The following is a 24,052-nucleotide window of genomic DNA, read 5'->3' on the forward strand; positions in this document are numbered from 1 at the left end:
CAGGTCTTCTGCTCTGTCAAAAATTCCCGAGGGTGTAGGTTACCAGTCCGAGCGGTTTTGCGGTTACAAGTACAACCATTATTCACAGGAAGACATGCATCTATGGCATTAGTAAATAACCAGAATTTTTAAAAAATTAGGAGACTGAAAGTAGTTTCTACATGATTCAAAAATAATTTCCATGCGATTTAACACGGCAAGGCCAGCCAACCCACAATTCAGAGGGGAACTGGCTGCTCGGAACACCACTTGCCTCCCGACAGTAACACTATTTCTGGCAGTGCTAAAAACCTGACGGGTTTCTTTTCAAGATTTAAATTCCATTATTTCTGTAAAAGGCAATCAAAGAGGATCTATGGGACCTAGATTTCATTTCTTCCACTTTCCAAGGACTATAGGAGTTTTAGGATTAAGATCTCACCAGCTCTCAAGCAGTGCAAACTGAAGCATCACAGACTCCTCACAGCCCTGTGACACTATAACATTGGACTTGGGTGTTTATTTAAACAGAGCTTTTTCGTCATACTTTGTAACAAAGGGGATGTGTCTTCATTTTGGGAGGAGGGAGACAGAGGTTAAAACTGCTATTTAATAGGCAGCTTTGCCTCCATTTACAGAGCATGCAAAACAGAAACTGTATAAATGATGTCAAAGACACTTGCATGCATAATCATCTTTCATGTTTATTAAGAGGATTTCTTGCTATATGGTAGACCATACCAGGAAAAGAATACTGTTCAACAAGGTATGGAGTAAGGCCCGTTCATTTTTCTGTTTAATATACAGCATATTATGTTGCATCTTTGCATGTGCTCCACAGTTAACTCCCACACCAGCTTCTAGTGCTAACCCCTTCTAGTTCTGCAGGTAATTTTTTTTATCCACCAGACAGTGCAGATAACTCCACTTGCTCACAGCAGCTGTGCAAACAGCAACAGGCACCGAAGCTGCTCGACTCTGAAAAACAGGAGCTCGCAATTCAGAGACTGATGTTTACATACACACCGACATTAATTCACAGGTACAAAAATGAGAGAAATGGAAATGAAGGCAAGGCACAATTTGTGCAAAAATATTAAGGATGAGTGGGACAATTGTGTTTGGCATTTATTTTATTTCTGAGAGTTCATGAGAAGCGGACAAAATCTACCATCTTCAATGTTGGTACAGAGAAATGCGTTAGCCTGCACTTATTTAGCATCTCTCCTTCTTCCTGCGTTAACCACATTTCCTGTGCTGCTGGGTTACCTACATAGAGTTGATTAGTTGATACAGGCAAGAAGGTGTACTTAGAACAGTGTGAGGAACAAAACTGAATACAATACAATCTCCTTGTCTTTTCCATGACAGACTTAAAAAACGGCCAAACTCCGGCCACAGACATACATTATCACGAGCCTGATGTTACATTAATTATCACGATACCCGTCTTACTACTAGTACACTACTATTGTTTGATATGATGTTCACCCAATACTACGGACATAACACAGTCCTTGGTTTCCACATGTCTTACATCAGAAAAACCTTCTTTTAGACAATGAAACTTGTTACTTATTTAAGCAGTCTTTAGCAGCTCAGAATGGTACTTTAACTGCAACAGCTTTTATCTACTTCAGCACATTCCAAGTATCTTCCAGAACAGAAAGTCAGAAACCCAGCTAACCATACTGTTACCATTTGAGTTTGCTTCTGTTTGGAATCCCATACAGCAAAATAAAAAACACTGTGATGTTCCTGTTGAACAGCTTTTGCCTTTTGCTAATATTGAGTCACAAAAGGTATATTTGAATTCTACCTTGCAACAAACTCTTCCACGTGAAGTTCAATTGAATACTGTATGCTCTCAAAATCAACAAATACTGTTATAATAGCAAAATCAATTTTTTTTATAATGCTTTTCATGACAGCATATCCCAGAATTCCAACATACACACAGCCATGCTGGAACAAAGGATAGTACAAATAACAAACAAAACTGAAATCAAAACAGCAGATTTTGCTACTGGAATGGAAATTAATATTTGATTCCACGCTTTAAACATTTTACAGAAATTCACATGAAAAATGTTTCTAGCCGCTAACGGAAAAACAAACATTCAGTGTGTGCTTCGTTTTATCAGCGCCATCAAAACAACGGTTCAGAAAATTCTTCTTTGCCATTTTCATTTCCTCAGCTTTCAACTGCAAAAATAGAACTATGTATAAACGTAGAGAGGAAAAAAACAGGGCCCGAAATGCTAAGAAAACAAATTTCAAGGTCATGTTCTACATATGCATGAAAAAATTAAAAATTTCACCTCCCACCAATATTATGATCATAATTTCCACTGCATGGATATAGCGTCAGACTACAAACACCCCAGGTCAGCCCACGATTACACACAGCAGTCATACTCTGGGTTTTCCCCAAGTACCAGTTACAAAATTAATAGTACACCGATAACCCCATAATTGCACCAAAGAGAAATTCAATGCACACACTACTGACATCAACATAAATGTGCACGTACACAATAGTCAGTAGCTGGGTTTTGACAGATCACGCATTCCACAAACAAAAAGCTTCCTGAAGCTAATATTTTAGATCACTTTGATTTTTCTTAGAATTTCCCCTTTAAAATGTATTAAGTGCTATGAATTTCTGCACATCGCAACTGTACAGCAAAGGCCAAAATAAAAACAATACCAATCACACATCAAAAGGTTCCCGAGCAGACTCTGGTCATTAACTGGAAAAAAAATCAGCTCTTGGTTTCATGAAGGACAATACGTATTTGGCTCACTAATAACACCTTGATGGCCAGCAACAGTGGGAAGCCAACACCTCTGAAGCCATTTGATCTTTCCACTACATATAACGGGAAGCTGCTTGATCTTCTGGAACAGTGGTGACCAACACTGTCCCTGGAAATTCATTCCTTCACTTGCAGGTCTTTTGAGTCATCTCATGACCCAAAAGACCAAAAGTAACTTCCCGAAGGTAAGACTTCAAAGTAAAATACACAAAGAAAAGAGTTCGATTACGAAATGGAGATGACAAGATCCCCTGCAGCTCCAGAGGGCAAGCAATCAAACACCATGCAAATTTGTGCTGATCTGACGGGCCAGTGGCAATGAACAGAATCCATCAGTACATGTCTATATACTGAAATCTTTAACTATGAGGACCAGCTGACTTTTTTTGCTAGTCTAAAAACATTTGTTTTTCCGGCACTAATCCTACATCATTTAGGTCACTTCTCCCCACGATGAAATAAATGTCGTTCTGGTGTACCTCAGGGATCAGTTTTGGGACTAAAGTTATTTTGTGTTGCTTCTGGGAAATCTAATCTGAAACACTGCTTTAATTTTTTAACTGTTAGGCAAGAGAAATCCATCTCTTAACACATCTCTCTGTAATTACGTTTTTATCTTAAATACAGACAGATTTCCTGTCTTAAGTCCCAAACACATTTCCTTTGGCTTCTCTGAGATAAAACAGGTAATTCTGTTTAGTACAAATTACCTTCCTTTGATGTTCTACTCGTCAGTTATCAATTATGACTGACTTTTTCAAGTCAGTTATTAGAAACCAAGATATTGTTCCCACCTAAATTGAAATTTGACTGATGTGGGAGGAATGTTTGTAAAATGTGTGTTTTTTTGTGCATTGCATTTATTTGCATCCTGCAGCCTACATCCTGAAAATGATAACTGATTCAAATGGACTTTATGCATGTACATTAACAAGGATTCAGGCTAGAAACAACACTTCTCCTGTTCTGAACATACAAATAATTACATCACTCACTTCCATCTTTTTGAGGTGCTCTCTCTTTGCACCCCTGTCTGTATCCTTAAGAAACTTTACAAAGATACAACATTGGATTTGTGCAATTTTACAGGGTTTTTACAATAGGTACCATATTCATATGTAGGTTTAACATGTTTACTGTGCTTTTCTACAATGGACTATTAATAAACTCCCATGTGAAACGATAAACATGCATGAGAAGTATTTTTAGTGGGATGCCATGGTATTCCCAGTAAAGGTACAATTAAGTTATGCTACACTTACTGGAAACAACCACGAAGATGTGACAACATCACAGTGAAGCTTTTCAAAAAGATAAAAAATCTATTACCCATTTGCACAGTTACCAAGACCAGCCAGCATGACAGATCTGACATTCACATAAAGTGAGTGAGGACTGAGAAGGTAGGGCCATTAGAAATCCAGGTTCCTGCTTGTAAAACTTTGTCCCTGACAACACCATGTTCTGTGTCTGTGTCTCTATTTACGTCACAGCTCGAGCCATTTCACTTCTGGAAATACCTTTATGAAAACCTTTCCTGCCAAAGGCTCCATATAAAACTGTACTGTAAAGTACCGTACGTAGACAGTTACCAAATTCTATAAACCTAAATGAAGTTCAAGTCACAAAGTATACGTACAAAGAAGGAGCTTTTTTTCCCCCCAAAAGGGAATGTGTTGTTTCTTAGGTAAAAAAAGCAACACTATAATTTTACCTCCAAAACAATAAAAACAGTATTTGCAACGGGAGTCTAACAGAAAACCAGAATGGCCTTATTAGAACAGCACTGGAAGACAAGCACTACGCAAATGTTTCTCTAATTTATGCATTTCAGTCCTATAATACTAGTTGTCCTGTAAAAATAAATCATTTTATCTTAATTAAGTGGCCACTTTCGATACACGCATCCTTATACAGTGCAGGTATCCTAGCCACCCTGGGTGTTTATCTTTTCCATCTGAATGTTTTTACTTGTGTTTAAAGCAAAAGCTGGCCTTCTTGGAAATTCAACCTGCAACTTTTACACTTTTACACCAGAAACAAAAGCCAGGAAGAGCCAAAGTGTTATGGGAATTTGAAATCAGACCTCAAAATCCAGCTGGGACATCTTTTATCAAACGCCTGGCACAAACAATCTTATGTATTTATTATATCTGCAAGTATCATAAAAATATTTTAAAGACATATTTCAATATTTAAAAATAATCATGATGGTCTGCAAAAAAAAAAAGTTACCACATGTATACAAACAACATTGTCTACATGATTAACATTTCTCCCTGTCTGGCCAGTGAGAAAGAGGAAGTCTGAACAGAGTTTCCACAGCTGAAAGTGGAATTTATTGTTTACACAACACTGAAATTATGCACCTCGCACAACAGTTCACAAAATCTATATTTTGCCATTCTAAATGACTTTACAGCCCGTCAAACATGCACAAAAGATTTTTTTTCTGTACAGCAGCAGTTAATGCAGCTAACTTTGAAGAGAAACAGACAACAGAAAGGAGAATAGCTTAGTTTCCTGAACTGCATCCTGTTAGGAAAAAGGTGTCATCAGCAATCCCACATCACTGAGTTAAAAAAGAAAAAAAAAGGTTTGAATGCGTTTTATCGCAAGGCCAAATGGATAGGAAATGGGTGAGCTCTGAAAACTTCATAATGACCATCCTCAACTTCAAAACCTAGTTCTGGACACAGATCACTAACCTTACTAATACCTGGTCCACATTTACACAAGTAACTTTTAACAAACAAGATAACATCTTTTTTTTTGCCAAGTATACAGAATTTGTTTTACTTCTGTTACAAAAGATCATCTGTGGTCAGTGTCATTCTGCAATTTCCCTCACGGGATCAATAAAGTATCTATCTATTCCTGTCAGTCTTACATGACGTCAGTGGACATTTTCACTCCATTTTCACATTTAACTTCAAATACTATAAACTTTTACACTTAGGATAGTCTAACTGTCTGTGAATAGTTATGCATCACACCAAATAAGTCAAAATTATATTTTGATTGGTTTGCTGAAACTGAAAATTTAATTGTAAATCTGAAATTAACCTAGCATGGAATTTTATAAACCCTTTCTACAAACATCTTTGGAAAAGTACAACCAACGACCAAACATCATAACAGCAATAATACATGGTTAATAAAAAAATTAATTCTACAGAAAATTGCATAGGTACACATCTCTGGTAATAGTGTCCTAATACGTTGTTCAGAAAATTTCTGGAACAACTAATCATCGCAGTCTGTTGGGTCAAATGCAATAGGAGCATTAGTGGTACTGTTATAGACTGAGCCTCCAGCGTCATGGCAAATTCAGTTCAGGCATCATATTTGTGGCTGCATCCTTGTTTGGAAGGGCTGTCTCACGTATAATGCCAAGTACACACAAGTATCAAACACTATGAAAAAGGGCCGCCCCCCCCTGACGTGTCAACCAGACTGAAGGAAGTGACATTTCCACAATCCAATCATTTAGCACAATCAGCTCTTTCACACTCTCCCCTAAACCTGTGAAACAATATCTACAACCAACAAGCTACAAGCTACTAGATCCCAGTCACAGAACCACTGCATTCTGCACAACTGGACCTCATCTGGAGCTGCACAGGCCAACCATACATCAAAGCTCCTATAATGCCAGTCTTGTGATGCAAGGGGATCTGTATATTTGTCAGACTGCAGGGCAGTACTGTCACTGCAACAGGCTCATTACATGGCATAAGCCCTGTTTCCTGAGCACATTAGATCTGGTGGCTCCATCTCTTCAGCAGCCCCCTTTTCCCCCACAGGAATAGGTAGTTATTTCTGAGAAAATTCACCCAGAAAATCCCATTGAACACATGTAAACAGCGTAACTGGTCAGGAGCCTAACGTAAAATGGAAGGTGACGCAACCTCTCCTTTAACCACAAGGATTATAACGCTGCAGGTTATCAATGGTCTGCTAACAACAGGGGACACAGCACCGCAGTTCCATTGGTGTCCAAGACACTTCAGTATCTAACAACCTCAGAAACAGACCTTCCTAAGCACAGCTTCGGGTTTATCGAGACTGACTCCAAGAGAAGAACCGAGGGCTTGACACTCGACACTGACATGGGCTGAACACCGAGTTGGAGATTTTCTCATCATCCTGCAGTTTGCAACTGAGAAGAAAACTGCAGCTTTCCTGCATTTATCATTTATTCATGAAGGACATAATTCAAGCTGTGGGTCTCTGCTGCAGTCTACAGAGACTTAACAGCATGACTTTTGTACCTCACCATCCCTCCTGCCCCAGTACTACAGCATACACCCCTATGTCTTAAGCAAAACAATAGCTAGAATGAGCAAGAGTGCTCGTTTAAAAAAAACTGTTCTCCTGTTAAGAGCAACACAATTATCAATTTACTGTAGATTACATACAGCCTGAGGTCAGCTATCATTGCGGTTTGAATTTTAAAAAAACGCTAAGAATGGCTGCAGTCTTCATCTTGTATACCACAAGAAAGAAAACAAGTCAAACAATATTGGTCCGTCCTTTAAAAGAAAAGGAGATGCCACGTGTGGTTTAAACTCATACTAAAATAACATCAAGAAGCGACCGAAGTGCAAAGCCTACATACATCACAGCACTCTCGTATATATCTGCACGAGAAGTTACATACACTTTGAAGGTATTTATTTTTGCAATAGGAAAATTGTTACAACTTGATCGTGCTCTGCTGAGATTTTATTTCTACACTCTGACTTTCACTGGGGTTATGATAAACCTCATGGCACTCAGCCAATCACAACGGAAGCAAGACAGAAATTAATGCTGAAATACAGGCAACTGTATAGTTTCTAGAGTTTCTCAAAGAAAGAGTTAAAGGTAAAAATATTCTCCAGATTTGTCTTGACATATGAATCAAAGAATAAAACAGATTCCTATCAGCAATTGCTTCACAGAACTCAGAAATAGCAAGCTGATGCATCTTTAGCAATAATACCCTCTTAAACATTTGTCAGTGCCTTTGGCACGATTCCTTCATGATTTGTGACCATTCAATGCAAGAATATTTCAATTCAAAGTTCAATGATTTCACTTGAGAACAGCCTTCTACTAAGGATTCTTAGAATTTAAGTAATTTGACTGCGCTGTTCCTGAATCTTGACCTAAATTTTCTTTATTCTGAACATTCACAAGCACTCTGAACTGCTGCTGTGCGAGTATGTGCGGTCGACTTTGAAACAAAGTTTTGCATTAGAAAATTTCAGACTATTGCCGATATATTTTGGTACGTGATGAAATCTGTTGAAGCATGTATAGCAGAGTCACTCAAATTCAAGGACACAGTTGTAGTAAAATTCTTATTATAGTATATAGTATTCCGGTTTTTTTAGACACAATAGTATAAAAATTACAGAAAGCAATAATTCAAGTATTATAGAATATTGCAATATAAAACCAATATAGAATTGTGATATTCAGGTGCTAAGAAATCAACAAGCCCAAACTGCTAACATAAAGAATCAGCCTTGTGTTTCCTTGTGTCCAATCCAAGCCAGCACACTAGGCCGGGGGCTGAGATACACAACGGCAGCAAGGCAGTTCATTTCAGTAGATGAAAAGGCCCAAGACCCTGCAGCCCCGGCCTAAAAAACAGAGTAGCGTAGTAGTTCTCATTCCTTGTTCAACGTATCCCTCAGGTGCCAACAGAAAAATTTGAAGGGCTGTTTTTAAAGCCATCAAACACTCCCAGCTGTGACCAAGGTTCACACTCTTGCTGACATACAGTACCTAGAGAGTTTCAGATGCAGATGGCCCATTTCATGCCACTGCACTGCCATACAGAGAAGCATGTGGGGCTTGTACATAACCCAGTATAGTGCTCATCTTCCAACATATAATAAAACAATACTTCTGCTGGAATTATGGAGAAGTGGAACAAGTTCTTCAGTGGACGCTAGTCCTTCAGTCACTGTGATAGCATTGACATAAAACACTGCGCAACAAGAGTCTTTCCTACTTTTTGGTTTGGCAAAATGTCCTTTTGTCTCTCATGTTCGTACATAACAGTTACAGGCAACAGCAATGGGAGCATGTATCTGGAACAACGTTAATCACTGATTTATTAAGTGAAACTTTTTTTTTTAAAGTCCATTAAATGGGGAATGTCCCCTCTTCTGTATAATCTGAACACTTAACTCACTCTAGTGACTGGTGGTGGTGATGTTGGAAGACTTTTCCAACGTGATAAGCAAGGTGCATCAAATGTAGAGATTTCAAAATTAAGATAATGTACTGAGAACTGACAAATAAATAGCGTGCTCGATAGCTTCGAGAGTAAAAACGAAGGCCTGTTTTTGTCCTGTAGTGTACTAAGCAGATAAAAATCTCTCTCCCCCCCCCCCTGCTTGCCATGAAAACAACAAACCACCATACAGAATTCCAATCGATTACCATACTGAGCCCCCCTCAGTAAAGTTCCCTTTCTGTAAATTAACAGACTGTATTAGCTAATATTGTCCAACCTGGTGTATCAAGTGGATTACCGTATGTGATCTTGCATGAGGTGTTGCAAGTATCTGCAAAGTGCAGATAAAAAACATTAATTTATTGAATGTTACATCCGGTGCTGAACGCAGCAGTTAATCAAGACATAAGCTTTCTTATGAAAAAAAGGATTATGTCCCCTTACAGAGCATGTAGACTACCTATGGGCCAGGATTATTTTTGAGATGTGTGGTTTTCATAGTTTACACCCAGCATTTTGGCACTGTTGTCACAACTTGTATCAGCAATATTTGCATGTTGTTGGAACCCTTACACATTGTATACATTACCTCAAGGCACTATTTTAAAATGTATTTTATGTTTTGATTTATTGCTAAGAGAGAAATAATAATTCCGTGCTACACAGGTACTGAAATAATTTAAATATAACTTTACAATGTACCAGCCTAATATAATTGATATCATAGTACTCATGAAGGGACGTTACTGTCATTTTTGTTTTTAGCCGAGCTTGGATTTCTAAATTGTACTTTAAAAAGTATATATTGAATGTACAAAAATGTTATCAGCGCGAGTTGCAACCTATAACACATTGTGCTTTGTAAAAGCAGACAAATACTTTAAAAATGTCGAATCATTCTTCGCTAAAGCAGTAGCGAATAAATTGTAGATTCTCGCTACTCATTAAAAAAAAAAAACATGTCCAAACTTGTATTTATGACTGCTGTACAGGCCTCATTGTTCGGTCATGAATAGACGCATAAAGATATAAAATGTGGTTTATAAAGGATAATGACATTAATTGCTAAACGGATGAAATCATAATTTATGCTGGCAACAGGAATTTATGTGTTGTAAAAAAGCAGTATTTTTTCTCAAGGAAGTTGTAAAGTTTTATTATTACGCCATGCATCTGTGGACAATGTTGCAGTTTTAAAATGTTGGAAACTCTGGGAAAACAAACATCTACGAATTAGTTGCAGAATGTCGCTGCTTAAGTAAACATTTTTGTAACATTTTTAGCAACTTTTAAATCTTATGCGATACATAGTCAGACTCCCAGCTGTAAAACATTTTATCAAGTTAAAAACGTAATTTAAAAAAAAAACATTTAAAGACGCAGCTGCCAATATTTTAAAAACAAAAATCACGCATATACACAACTATGTTGTGCAGCAGTTCAACAAATACTTACTTTCTCCTTCAATTTTGTCTGTGCCTCTGGTCCATATAATTTGCCTCGTCTCAAGCTTGACTTGAAATGTCCTCCTCTCCGGCCGCTGAGATTTTTTGGAGTAATAGAGTGTCAGGACAGTGCCAAGCTCAAGGTCTCTGTACAGATTGTTGACCTCCGCATCATTCTCGATCCAAGGAACTGATCCGTTGGAAAAGAAGCCCGTCGTCGTAGCCATAGTCAATTCCTTGTTTGTTGTCCTTTATCTTATAAAACACTAGAAGGCTAAAAGCAGGGCACCTCTGAGTGACGGGTAATCGCTACAAAGCAAGATCCATTTTCACGGTGATGATCAGGAGGAGTAATAATTATGATCCCGTTCCAGACACGGGACAGTCGGTACGTTCACACGCGCCCCTACCTTACAAAGAAGTCAGCCCAGGAAAAACTTCTGCTAGGGTCCATTTTCATGAATTGGTGGGTAGCCTATATTATGTGCAGAGGTCTGTCGGGTGCTCGCTTAAACTACAATGTGCATTAAAAAAAAACAGCACTGTATTCTTTCTTCAAAACCGCGAGAGAGAGAAAAAAATGCCAACTTCTTTTTTTTCCACCCCCCTCACCACGCTAAATATCCCAAAGATGAAAAATAAAATCTTCCACAGGTTCTACCAGCAATCCGTTACACGGTTAAGTTACAGCTCAGAAGTCTGTGTAATGGTAAAAAAAAAAATGTTTCCTTTCCATGTGAAGTTTCCTGCTGTCGATCTTGCGCCTCTATCCCTAGTACCGGTGCGCTAGAAGGAAAAACACACAATAAAATCGGTCTTTACGGATCCACTATCTTACAAAACGGTATTGATTGGAGAGATGAGAGGGTAGGGGAAGTATGGCTGATCACTGCAGTCAAGTCAGGTTCTGCCTGTACAGTATTTTCTCTGTCGTCTTGCGCCCCTTCGCCTTACCTTCTCAAAATGTAATTGACACACGAGCACAACAATGCCGAACTAACACTCAAGCGCACTGGGATCTCGGCTCACAGCACTTCCACGTTTCTTCTTTTTTTAAAAAAAAAGCCCGTCCTCTCCCTTTCCTTTCATCCCCGTGTGCATATGCCGATGCTCTTCAGTCCCGGGAAAAGCCTTGTGGTTTTTCCCTTGGCATCCTGTTAGGGAGCCTCCATTGAGTTAGCCATGCAAGCTAGTCGGTATCTGAAACACAGCAGCCCTTCCCCCCCTCTCCTACCCCCTTCTGCACAACAAAGCGCCGGAGAGTTCAGCCTCTTAAAGACACACGACCGGCTTTCGGAGCTGTTTCTCCAGCTAACGTCGAAAATGACGTCTAAAATTATCATCAGTCTGTTTGGGACACAAAGCAGCCGACGGGACCTGCAGACCATTCACAATAACAGCACTAACAATAAGAAATAAACAATCATATAACTGATGTAGCTATTATTTTTGTTGACTGCAAACAACTGTCGTGCCTATTCTGTCGAGCTATAACCTAAAGATTGTGGTTTGCAAGTGATAGGGATAGAAGGAGAACGCATACATCAACCTGAATGGTAGTATTTCAGGTGAAGTGAAGAAGTTTACAGGTGTACCAGCAACTGAACACGACTGCGCCAGTAAGAAACACGCAGCACTTGGGTGCTAAATGTAGACGTACCTATTTAAAACATGTATTAAATGCCTACGCAATTAAACTGGTCTTTAAAGAACTATTCCAGTGATGTCCAACTGCATGTAGACCAAGTAAATGTCCCAGTAATTGTAGAAAAAAAGTAATGACATATTTCTGGTAATTATGACAATGACACATTACCGATGACTCTGTAAAACAATTCTAGGACCTAAGACCCAAATGAAAATGGCCCAATTCATACCTTCTAAACCTACCTACCTTACCTGGGATTTGACTACTACCATACCGAGGTGTATAATCGATACAGAAATTAGTTTTTTTAGAATTGCAATGTTCGAGCACTGCTCGAAAAGCAGTGTTTTCCCGGGTGTATCTTCCGATTCTGTTTCAAAAAAACAGATTTCAACGTGGCATATTTCTAAGGATTTCACACGCAGCTCGTACGTACACGTCCATCTTTCGGTACAGCTCCTTCACGGCATGATTCAGCAAGCACGTGTTTTCGTGACGAGTTAACATTTGGGTATATTTCTGAGTTCGGAGAAATACAAAGGGAAAGAAACAAAAAAAAACTAATTGAGCCGCCGTGTTAAGTTTTCAAGCACCCACAGTACGTGGGGGCTGTCCTCGTCCCTGCGCTGTCTCAGCCGTGAGAAATGAAATCCCGGAGACCTCGCGTGGTGGGAAGAGGAAAAGGACGGCGGCCCCTCATTTCCACTCCACTCCGGCGTCAGACCCGAGAGAGGTGGAAGATTGTGATGCCATTTCGGTCACTTTTTTAAGCGCTCAGTCAGCTCTGGTGGAAGGTGGTGAAACAGGGGCGTCGCCAGGAATTGATTTTTGGGTGGGCCTGTGCAAAAGTGGGTGGCCCGGGCCCCGTCCTGCCAGTTTAGGGGCACCCCTCCAATTTATAATGCAATCCTCGAGCAGTATAATCAAACAGTAGAATTAGCTGAACCTTATGTATACACACTGTCTCTCTCTCTCACACACACACACAGGTTAAGAAACAATTGCCTAGGCTGCCGAACGCTACTATATCACGGCGGACACACAAAAACTATCAGTGCCTACCTCTGTTGTGAGGTTTTGGCCTTCTAGACCAGACTCAGGCATCGGGGCTTGGAATTGAATATGGCGATAATCTCGTCATTGTCTAGAGAGTCGGCAAATTCCTGTTTAAATGACAGCTAGTCTGCAAAGGTCTCTCATATGAGGACTTTGTTTTTAGCTAAAGAAAAGCTGCAAGAGCTCATTTTCACTTGTTGCTTGTGACAGTGCTAAGTATTTCAGTAGTCTTACGAGTTACTCTGAAGTTAATATTTTATTGCAAAACACAGTGAACACAACGCAAAAGGCAAGATTCAAAATCCGTCCGAAATATTGTATTTAAAATACCATGCAGGGTTTACCCCGTCTGCCGAGTTCAAGCGCTCTGTTACAGTTTTTGCCGTTGAAAGTAACTTCCCAGTTTCTTTCTTTCCCGATATATAGCGCCTTCTTTTCTCGGGAGGGGTGTGTGTGAGACATCACTCAGACACCTACAACGTCGTAGGGGAACCGGACGGGTCTCAATCGTTAGTGCTACGTTTGTGCCGTTAAAAGTAGAGTTTGTGCTGCTGTCTTTTCCGAGATATAGCGCCTTGATTTTTCGGGTAATCACGTGACAATCTACAAGGAAGTTTTCAGGTACCAACAAACTCGGTACTTATTTGTCCCTATTTGTCACAATAAAAGTCACGACCACCAGATCATTCAGTTGTGATCTTTTGATCAGTTGACCCCAGACTTTGCAGCCTTTACAGGAATAAACAGTCCTACATTTAGGGAGGAGTTACTATGTTAGTTCATTGGGTTAGGTGTTTTCTTTTAATTTTTAACCATGTTCTCGAAAATTTATTGCTTGTATACTCCTTTCACCAGTTTCCAAATTACCGCTGGTATAACACGAGAGCCCATTTTCACATTTTTAGGTATTAGTTTCAAGATCGATATAATTTAACAATACAAAATAAATTGAAAGCACGAGCATAATAACATAATGATCACAGACTTTACATTTCTATTCATTTTTTAAGTACAAAGCAGAAGGTGTTTCCCCTACCTTAAATATACGATTAAAATTGTTCAAATACCATTCATTACAGAAAGCAGTTATATTGCAAATAAAAATGTATTTATTTCGAAGAGTATGGGGCATTGTGAATCAATAAAGACGTTAAAAATTAAGCCGATGTAGTTATTTTACAAATAAGTAAAGCAATTAAAATTAAAAATAGATTCTCATTGACAGTAAACAAGCCACCTGGCGCTGCTAGCTTGAACAGCTCTCAGACCCGTGATTGGCTAAACCCCCGAACAGTTCAGGCCGCGATTGGGTGAAGAGTGAGAATCGACACTCTGATTGGGTAAAGCGTCACAGCGGAAGTTCTGTGTGTACCGTGTGTGCTGTATGAGCACGCTGGATATACAGTAACACATCCATTGGTTTCCAATTACTGATCAAGGCGCACTGAGGTCAAAACTGAATAGCAGACAAAGAATGTCATGGCATCCACAGTGCGTTCACGACTCCGATAACATGTCACGATAGGAGTGCGCATCACGATCACATCATGATACCTATTGCGACTGGCGCATTACAATCAAGGCGCCACATTAAGCCCATATATCGCGATGTGACATACCCGGATAAAACGCCTCCGCCCCCATGTCTCAACATGGAGCCCACATGTCGCGATATGGCGTTCCCCGATTAAAAACCTACTCTCTTGTCGCGATACTGAGTTACACATATCGCGATATGACAAACGCCCCTGCGCCCATGTCGCGATATGAAAGGGCTTCTATCGCGATATGGCACGCCCGGCTAAAAACGCCCACCCCCATGTCGCGACATGAAGCCCGTATATCGCGATATGACATACTCCGCCAAAAGTGCCCCACCCCATATCGCGACATGAAAGGCCATATATCGCGATATGACATGCTCAGCTGAAAACGCCCACCACCCATGTCGCGACATGAAGCCCATATATCGCGATATGACATACTCCGCCAAAAGTGCCCCGCCCCATATCGCGACATGAAAGACCATATATCGCGATATGACATACCCAGCTGAAAACGCCCACCCTCCATGTCACGACATGAAGCCCATATATCGCGATATGACATACCCCGTCAAAATGCCCCGCCTCCATGTTGCGACATGGAGTCCATATGTTGCAATAGAACATACCCTGACAGGATATGCTGAACCTATGTCACGAAACAAAGTCTATATATCGCGACACGACACGTCCTATCTGTCTATATCATGTCCTGATATGAGACCTCTGTTGCGACAGCAGTGCCAGGGTGGCATAGACGCAAGGCGCCAGTCGTGATATAAAATGCCACGATATACATGCGATATACATGGGGTCCCTATCATGACATGCTGCGGAGGTCTTGTCGTGATGGTATCCCACAGTTACGCGTTTGGCAACAGTGTGTCAAGGTAGGGAAAGAAAAGGAAAACGTACGTTACAAAATAAAAACCATAGATCTTACAATCACGGTGATTTTACATACATTAAAACCACTGGTTTATGTTATAGATTGTTAACTTGTTGGCTTGCGTCATGTCTTGGGATTATTCACATCTAAGGAGGCTCATATGTTTATGGATATTAATTGTCTTTAAAATGTTAAGGGTACGAGCTAAACTGTAACAGAGCGCTTGAACTTGACAGACGGGGTCACTGGAGGTCAAAGTCAGCGTGCAGGGTCAGGTGATCACCGGAAAACAAGGAGCTGTATCTTGTGAACGAAAGCAGCAAACTTCGCACTAACGAATGAGACCGGTTTGGTTTTCCTACGACATTTTAGGGGGGCTGAGTGATGTCACAACGCCGAAAAAACAAGGCGCTATATCTCGGAAACGAAAGCAGCACAAACGCTACTTTCAACTGCTTAAACCGGCAGACGTAGCACTAACGAATGAGGTGCGGGGGCAACTCCACGGAGCTTTTACCTTGCGCAAATAAAATATTTTCAGCGCACTTGAGCATAACATACTAAAGAATGTGCACGCACGTATGGGTTTCAGAGGTTGGAGTTACAACATGTCATAAAACGTGTGTCTACATAATCGCACATGCACATGCCAGTAGATTCTCCAGATATCCTATGGGTTCAGAATGAAATGTTTTATCTTGTTCCAAGGATGCTTACAACACAATCCCCGCTGCTTTTCAACAAATCGGTAAAATAAAAGTACGAATGATTGAACTACAACGCGATATTCTGACCTATTTTTATACAGGATCCTTAGAAAGCATATCATGTTTCCAGGGAAAATCGGTCTTTCAAACTTACCACAAAGAGCATCTGCTATCGGGCACACTTGCACTGCCATGTTAGAATGTTCATCATCAATACAATCAGCTTTCCCAGCCAGTCCATCGGCTGGCATAATAAAGGGAGCTCTTTGAAGATTTCAACGTCAACTTCCAAAACAGGCTACCGAAGTATGTAACCCTATACAATGTTATGTAGGCAAAACCAGCAAAACTGACTCCTCCTGTCTGGCGTTATTCCCAGAGGTTTTTGAGTTGATGCACACTGGCATCAACTGTTAAATCAAAAACATTTTCTTCCAAGTTTGGTCGTTAATATTCAAGCATATTTTCTATGAAAAAGGCGTTTTTTGCTTCCTCTGTGGAAACCATAGACACTCCTAGATCATTTCAAAGACTGAGTTTTATCCCATTATTGTTAGGATGGAGGCTGACGATCTGAACCTACTGTAATTTCACAATGGATTCCACACCCCTTCATACATCTCCTGTAAACTTCAAGTATTCAAGAATTTTCACAGTCTTCTTCTCATTTTAGGCTTCACAACATGACATGACAAGAGCAACCAACTCTGTCCCATTTGCTTTTGATGTGACATACAAAACAGAAACACAAGAAGGACTTTAAGTTGTAGGATTTTATTTTTAAATAACCTACATTGACAAAATAGGCGAAAAAAAAAAAACATGATTGAAGGCTAAGACAAAAGTTGTTAAGCCAGTAAGAGATTAAAATAATAAAAGCGGCTAATTTCACTAACACTGCTTTCTAAAAACAAAAAAGAAAAACAAAAGGTCCAGAATAAAATTCATGAAGAAAATTCACATTAAAATTTTCTTTAAAGTTTTTCAATCTTTACACAAATACAAAAAATAAAAGCCCTAAAACTGTAACTCACTAGATTACTTTTTTTGGCAAAGTTGATATCCCTCACATATTTTATCTGACCTTTTGGGAAAAACAAATCCATGCCCACCCTACGATACAATAAAATAGTTTTTTCTTCAAGTAACAGATAAGGGAGTTGTTGCTTTAGCCTCTTAAAACAGTCTTCAGAAATAAAATTAAAACCGAATGCAGGACTCAGAACTATGTGGACACTCAGGATACTGGGGAATTGCTATCTACTGCAAAATAAAAAACAAGTTCACATTTACACTGAAAACAAAAGAAATTCCCTGATAGAAACTGTGAAAAAGAAAAAAAATTCACATTCTGTCTTCTAAAAGAGTAAAATAGTTAAGAAACTGTTTTCTCCAGTATCCGAGCTAAATTTCACCGATTGAAGTCCACACAGTTCTAAGTTCAGTTAAAATTAACACTAAAACATCACGCATTCTCCCATCCACACACAGCTTTTGTGGTCAGCAATTAAAAACATTATTTCAACCCAAAAGGACTCTTCCATTGTTGACATAGGTGTAGCTTAAGGAATTCCTTGATTTTTCTATTAAAATATAGAAGTTATTGAGAAGTCCATGGGCTATAAACAGACTATTTTTTTCATTTTTTTTAATACAGTAGCTATAAGACCACAGAGTTCAAAGGCTGCAAGGTCGTGACCTCACAGCTGAGGGATCAGCCAGTTTTAGTGAAGGGTCAAGTCATTGTGCGCTGCATCGCCCACAGAGGATCTGTGTGTCCTGGGGTGGGGAAGGAGGGGGACAGGAGATCTGACGGATCTGCTCGCATTGTCTTCAGCTGCAGATTTTAAACCAAGACACTTCCTGCTGACCTCCGAATCCCCCCTCCCTCTGACCCCTGACCCTGACCCTGAGGCCTACCCTGATCCCTGCGCCCACCTCTCTCCCTTTTTGCCCCGTCCTCTTTTCCTTGTCAGGATGACCAGCGTGGTGGAATTAGTTATGCTATAAAACAAATTAAAAACGGAATAAAAACCGCAAAGGGGATTAAAACTCAAAGTCGTCATCTGCCATGTCGATGGCCCAGGCAAACTTCTCCCGCTGAGTCTTGTTATAGATCTTCTCGATGGGCACACCCCACTTCTTACACCTGCAAGTAAACGCAGGAAAAACACAAAGTTGGAAAAATTTAGACAAAGCAGGCAAAAGGTTAGTTTTGCTTAAGAAAGGGCATCTCAAACTTTTCTCTCCTGCCAAAATCTAAAATAATTAGATACCTTCCTGTAAATGTAATGAGAAATACTTGATTTAACCCCCCCCCAACTAGAATTATGGTAAAATAAGAGCTTGTTTCAATGAAAATAATCATTTAATGTTGTAACAAGCTACATGAAGCTCCTGATCTGCAATTTTAATCTCTCCGGATCTTCAAAACACTGAATTTGAAGAGTGTACTCCTGATCACAGACCAGAACAAGAGATAAAGACCTGATCCACCATGTGTAGCTCTTTCCAGCTCTTAAGCAGTTTACTTAACGGTTACATCCTCTGAAACGTGCTCCTATTGCACATTGCAACTCCAGTCGAATACCTCATTACAACTATAGTTTTGGAAGGAGGAGCATTTCTTACAGGAGCTGAATAGTACTGCCAAGAGGCCAACACCAAACAAACCTTCAGGATAACTTGAAAGATTTCATTTGTTTTTGTACACCAATTAAAAATGTACTCCAGGTCTTTGATCTCCAACACAGAACTGAAAAAAAAAACATGTCACTCGAGAAATCCTTTTGAGTGTCTTTTCAATCACCATAGCATCTAGCCAGATCTACACCTTTCAAATTCTGCAATTCAGAAAACAAAGCAAGGATAAAAAAAAAAGAGTTAAATCTTAAACCTTAACTCCGAACTACCTGTCTGACAGCAAGAGATCCTTTGTGCAGATCTGTCACCAGATAGAAGTGTTTCACACACAGGATCTTAGCTTCCTCTTACCAAGCTACTGAGATGCGTGGGTCCAGGTAGTTGAGCTTGGATGTGCCCAGAGCAATCTGCTTGTTCTCCTCGCGGTCCGTTGCCTGAACTTCAAGCTTCATTAACTGCTCCTCTATTCTCTGAATGGCTTTCTTCTTGCTCTCTACAGCCCTTTAGAAAAAGACAGTACAACAAGAGAGCTGTTGAACTCCCCCAGTCCACTGACCAGCCTGCCCTGCTGATGTTTCTTGCGGCTTTAATACTCACTTTTTGGACTTCTCGTCTTTCCGTACTTTGGCGTCAGCCTTGGCACTCTTCAGTTCTCTCCGCGCATCGGACAGCTGATCTTTCTTGGCATCAATCTGTGACAAGCAAGAAGGAATGGGATCTGTGAGGAATGGCCAGTTGGCGCCAAGTCAGCAGGTTTCACTTCAAGTAATGAGGACTATTAGGCCTTCTGGTTCACTTTAGATCATGCTAGTAGTTCAATATCAGACAAATATAGGAATGTTAAATTGACTTATTTACATCTGTCCGTAATGTAACCCCTGGCTAAATCTGGACTAGAGAATGCCATTCCAGGAATCTGTCAGATTAAGAAGAGTTTTAGTGTACATCATGTGACTAGAACTTCAAGTTACTCCACATTAGGAATGCTGACACCAGTAGCAAAACATGAAGAGGCAAAAGCTTCTTAAAGGGGATTTATGATTATTCTGTCATTAAACTTGCTAAAACAGCAGATAATTAAAACAATGTGGTAATGTAAAAGTGTACTAAATACAAGCTTACTCCTGTCCTTTCCCTTTGATTTTCATTCCATAGTGTGCATCATCGATGGTCAAGAAAAGCATCTAACAGCGTGAATCGGAGACTTAATTTTGACAGCATTACATTTAATTACTCTTCTCTCAGTTCAATGTCTTATGCATTTTACACCTGCTGCTGTGAAGTGAACTATTTTATGTCCTTCTAGTTAAATGTAGACACTTTGGTTCTACAGATGGTGACACACCTGCACAATTAACACCACATTTAGCCGAAAAGGTGACTGCCTTCGTGGTAAGGAGTTAAAATTCAAATTCTCTTCACCTACCAGAAGTACTAAATCATGAAGACTGAAAATCAAGGGACAAAGGGGTGGAATGTAGAGATGCATATTTGCTATGATAACGTGTTTAAAGGAGAGAATAATCTGCTCTTGAAATAGCAAACACTTGCCACACCAAACCTACACACCAAGGTGTACTTTAAATAGTCACCCATTTTAAATGGGTGTTCTGCAAACTCATGAAAGACTTGGCTGGCCACCCTAAAACATAGCCTTCTGAAACTTGTCATCTCAGTGGTCCACATGCACCCTGCAGCATAACTTTCAGTGAAGAAGGTGACAGAAAGGATAAAGATCACATTACCTTGTCTACAGTTTACTGTCCCTATGAAAATACATCTCATTCAGTAACACTTTTTTTCTTTTTCTGAAGCAGGACTGGTTGTGAAGTTAATGGCCTTTTTAACTGCACACTGCCAGACCCACCTGGAGTGCACAATGCGTTCTAAATACAAACACAGACATTTTAATCATGCTACTGGCTCATCTTTCAGGAGAAACACACAACTATCACCCCACTGGAACCAGCTTCAAATCCCCTCTCTGTACCTTTGTCTGCAGGTTCTGCATGGACTTCTCAAAGGTTTTGGGTGGTGCTCTTTGATGGTTACATAGGATAGCCACAGCCCTGTTAGCTCGGTTGTAGGATAGGATCTTAGCAGGGATGTTTTCATCAGCTAAAAAAAACAAAAAGAGGCTGTTAGGACTGAAGCTCCTTGTTTTGAGGAATCCAACTGATAATTTCAAGGAAAACTGTATTCTAACATTTCCCCAAGAAAAGAAGTATCAGAATGTTGGAAAGTATTGAACTGCCTGCAACTAGGATAAACTGAAGCACAACAATGACCTACCAACCTCATAGCGTGAACCTTTTTTGAACTTTGAGAAATCTAAGTTGCCTTTTTGTCTACACTGTCCATTTGGGACCACTAAGTGGAGCTGAAATAATCGATCCACAACCCATGTACCTGTCCAATACACCCCCCGAATATCAGAGCCTTTTGTCACTTGACAGACTGCGAGCTCCACAGGGCCTTACAAAAGAGTTCACAGCAGCTGGAGGAGCAGGGCAGCTCCCCCATCAAGCACCTGTCAAGGCCCAGGGGCCACTGCAGGTCGTGACCTGCCGGACACAAGTTAACCCAGTCCAGGTGGCTCTCAGCCCGCTGCGTGCACTGCTGGGGAAGCCCTGGGCACTTCCAGCAGGTCATCATGCTCTCCAAGTCAGAACCACCTGGGAGATCCAAACCACCACACGGAGTGCTGCTCCTGGTCAGCTCTCACCAGCTGACTTGGCTGAAAACCCTGGAGGAAGAAGGCCGAGTCGGACTTACGAGCCGTGAGCTCCTTGAGCTGCTGCTGCAGAGTGATGGAAGCGTTATAGGTACGGAACACTTTGGCTGTGAGTCCGTCCATCAGCTCCTGAAGGTGCTTGTTCAGAATGGAGGTCTAGGGTAAAAGAAGACCAAGAACCTGCTGACTCTGGGGTAGAAAACCCACAAATTAATGCTCTATTGAGCACCTTGTCTCTACCCACAGGAACCATGCTCCTGCACCAGTGCTGGAGAGGCCAAATGGTGACTCCAGACTGTGAAGTAAACCACTAGATCCTGCAGCCTTTTAAGACATTAGTGTGGAGAACCACAATCTAAGGCTTTAGAGCAAAGCAATAATTTGCAAGCCTGTACTAAACATAAAATAGTCATGCGATCACCATATTGAATACCAGTTATATGCACTTCACGGTTTATACCAATCATGTTATCTTCCTTTGGTGAAAATCAGTGACAGCATTCACTTTGGCGACAGTTTCTAGTGGCAAGTTATTTTACTGCAACATCTGTTACAATTACACACCAAGGAAAATGCTTTCAGTAGCTATATGTGCATGGGACACCCTCACACAAAGAGACTAGACCGTTTTTTACATGGATACCTCCTTACATTGAGACGGTCAAAGAGGTCATCTTCAGGTTGCTTGTTCTCCATGAAGAGCTGCAGATTCTTGAAGACCTAAAAGGGAAATAATTCAGAAATTCTGTACTGCACTCAGTAACCAAACAAAACTTACAACCACCACTGTGTAGTCAACTGTGGCTCAACAGACAAGATCAAAATTTTTCTCTCATTTAGCAAATGTCTGTAGTGAATCTACTGCATCTGTGAAGATGAGGCCAAGCTGGGGAAAAAAAAGGTACTTCTAGTAATTCTGTAGTCATGGAGACCAACCAAGGGAGCTGGTCGCAGTGAGCAATACAGCCCACAAGAGGGAGCCAGCTCCTTTCCACTGCCCTCTGGGAATTCCTAACAGGCATCTAAAAATACCCTGATTGCAACACGCGCCCGAGGACAGGCCAGTCACGGAAGTACAGCTGATGTGGTAGGCAGGCACCACCACGTACGTCAGAAGAGACTGATAACATGAAAAGGGAGCTCCCAAGGCCCTGACGTCAACCGTTTTTAAAGCTCACCTTACGAGGATATAGAAAACAATTGACAGGTTACACCTGCCATTTCCCACCCACGCATCAGGAAGTTAGAAAGTATTGAATTGCCTGCAACTCGGCTATACAACTGAAGAACACAATCAATAACTTTCCGTACTCTTACAATATGCCTCCCACCTCAAACCTGCACTTTCCAAACCCTAGGAGACAAAAACAAAGTTCCAAGTATCTTTAGTTGTGGTGCTCCTGTGTCTTGCACTCAATTTTTTTTACCTCTACTCTACTGCTATAACTGTATAATTAGTGTTAACTCAACTATTGCATTAATTCTAACATTACTATGATGTTTCCCTTGTATAAATAATACATTAGTACTAGGGCAGCCAACTGTCTACTGCAGCCATCGATGAATTCTTCACCAAATGAATGAAAAATATTTCCCTCCTGGTCTCAAGCCTGAAGATTTACACTGGCAGCGTCACGCTTCAGCAGCAGTTTAGGAGTGGAAAACAAGCCTGGACAACAAGCTCCCCCCCTCTCTTACCCTCTTCTCCACAGGAACCTTGTTGTAGTAGCGGATGGAGTCCTTTCCCAGGAAGTCAAACTCCACCATAAATTCCTGGCCATCCAGCTCGGGGTGCAGCTTGATGTGCTCCACTCTCAAGGAGCAGCAGCCCACCGTGTCCGCCGTCTCCCCCTCCTCCTTCTCGTTACCTGCTCTCAGCGCCAGCTGGGACGGAGAAAGGCGCTCGTTAAAGCCCTGCACTGCAGAGAGACTCGCAGTCCGCCTGCGTGCCAGAGACAGGCAAGAGTATTGATGGTTTGATGGGTGTTGGCCTTGGCACGTCCGCAAAAAGGAAAAAAGTCTCCGGATGTACCACCACCCAATCAGGACAGATTCCACGTAATCCAGAAAAGAACGTTTTTCCCTGACAATTGGTCTGTCATGGTATTTCAAATCCCTTTCCTTTCACACTCACCTCAGTGAGTGTCTAACTGTGGGGGACACCCTAATAACCTGAAATATTCTCCTTGGCAGGCCAAGATGTTAGTGAATTGTAAATCTTCGCTGCCAAACGGTTCCTCTATACCAGGGCATGCAATGAAAAAACAAGGCTGTATCTATCTACAAGGTGACAGCAGGATTTCTCCATATGGCTATAGAATGGAAGCTGCTGGACCTCGTAAGTCAAATCTCG

At 40.8% G+C, this 24,052-nt stretch overlaps 2 protein-coding genes across 2 annotated transcripts in view; both read right to left on the reverse strand.

The window, feature by feature from the left end:
- Positions 1 to 11,690, reverse strand: part of plcg1 (phospholipase C, gamma 1) — a 39,455-nt gene extending 27,765 nt beyond the window's left edge. Inside the window, exon 1 of the mRNA XM_088937566.1 lies at positions 10,489 to 11,690. Coding sequence (XP_088793692.1) covers positions 10,489 to 10,705 — 217 coding nt within the window. The 5' untranslated portion in view covers positions 10,706 to 11,690. The remainder of the gene's footprint in view (positions 1 to 10,488) is intronic.
- A 5,387-nt stretch (positions 11,691 to 17,077) lies between these two features.
- Positions 17,078 to 24,052, reverse strand: part of top1b (DNA topoisomerase Ib) — a 29,680-nt gene continuing 22,705 nt past the window's right edge. The window contains exons 15-21 of the mRNA XM_088937441.1: positions 23,398 to 23,583; positions 22,351 to 22,419; positions 21,741 to 21,855; positions 20,956 to 21,083; positions 19,563 to 19,657; positions 19,317 to 19,466; positions 17,078 to 18,471 (exon numbers count right to left, since the gene is read on the reverse strand). Of these exons, the coding sequence (XP_088793567.1) occupies positions 18,369 to 18,471; positions 19,317 to 19,466; positions 19,563 to 19,657; positions 20,956 to 21,083; positions 21,741 to 21,855; positions 22,351 to 22,419; positions 23,398 to 23,583 (846 nt within the window). The 3' untranslated portion in view covers positions 17,078 to 18,368. The remainder of the gene's footprint in view (positions 18,472 to 19,316; positions 19,467 to 19,562; positions 19,658 to 20,955; positions 21,084 to 21,740; positions 21,856 to 22,350; positions 22,420 to 23,397; positions 23,584 to 24,052) is intronic.

The sequence above is a fragment of the Atractosteus spatula genome, chromosome 19 (assembly GCF_055471065.1).
Source record: "Atractosteus spatula isolate fAtrSpa1 chromosome 19, fAtrSpa1.hap1, whole genome shotgun sequence".
In the NCBI taxonomy this organism is placed as follows: Eukaryota; Metazoa; Chordata; class Actinopteri; order Semionotiformes; family Lepisosteidae; genus Atractosteus; species Atractosteus spatula.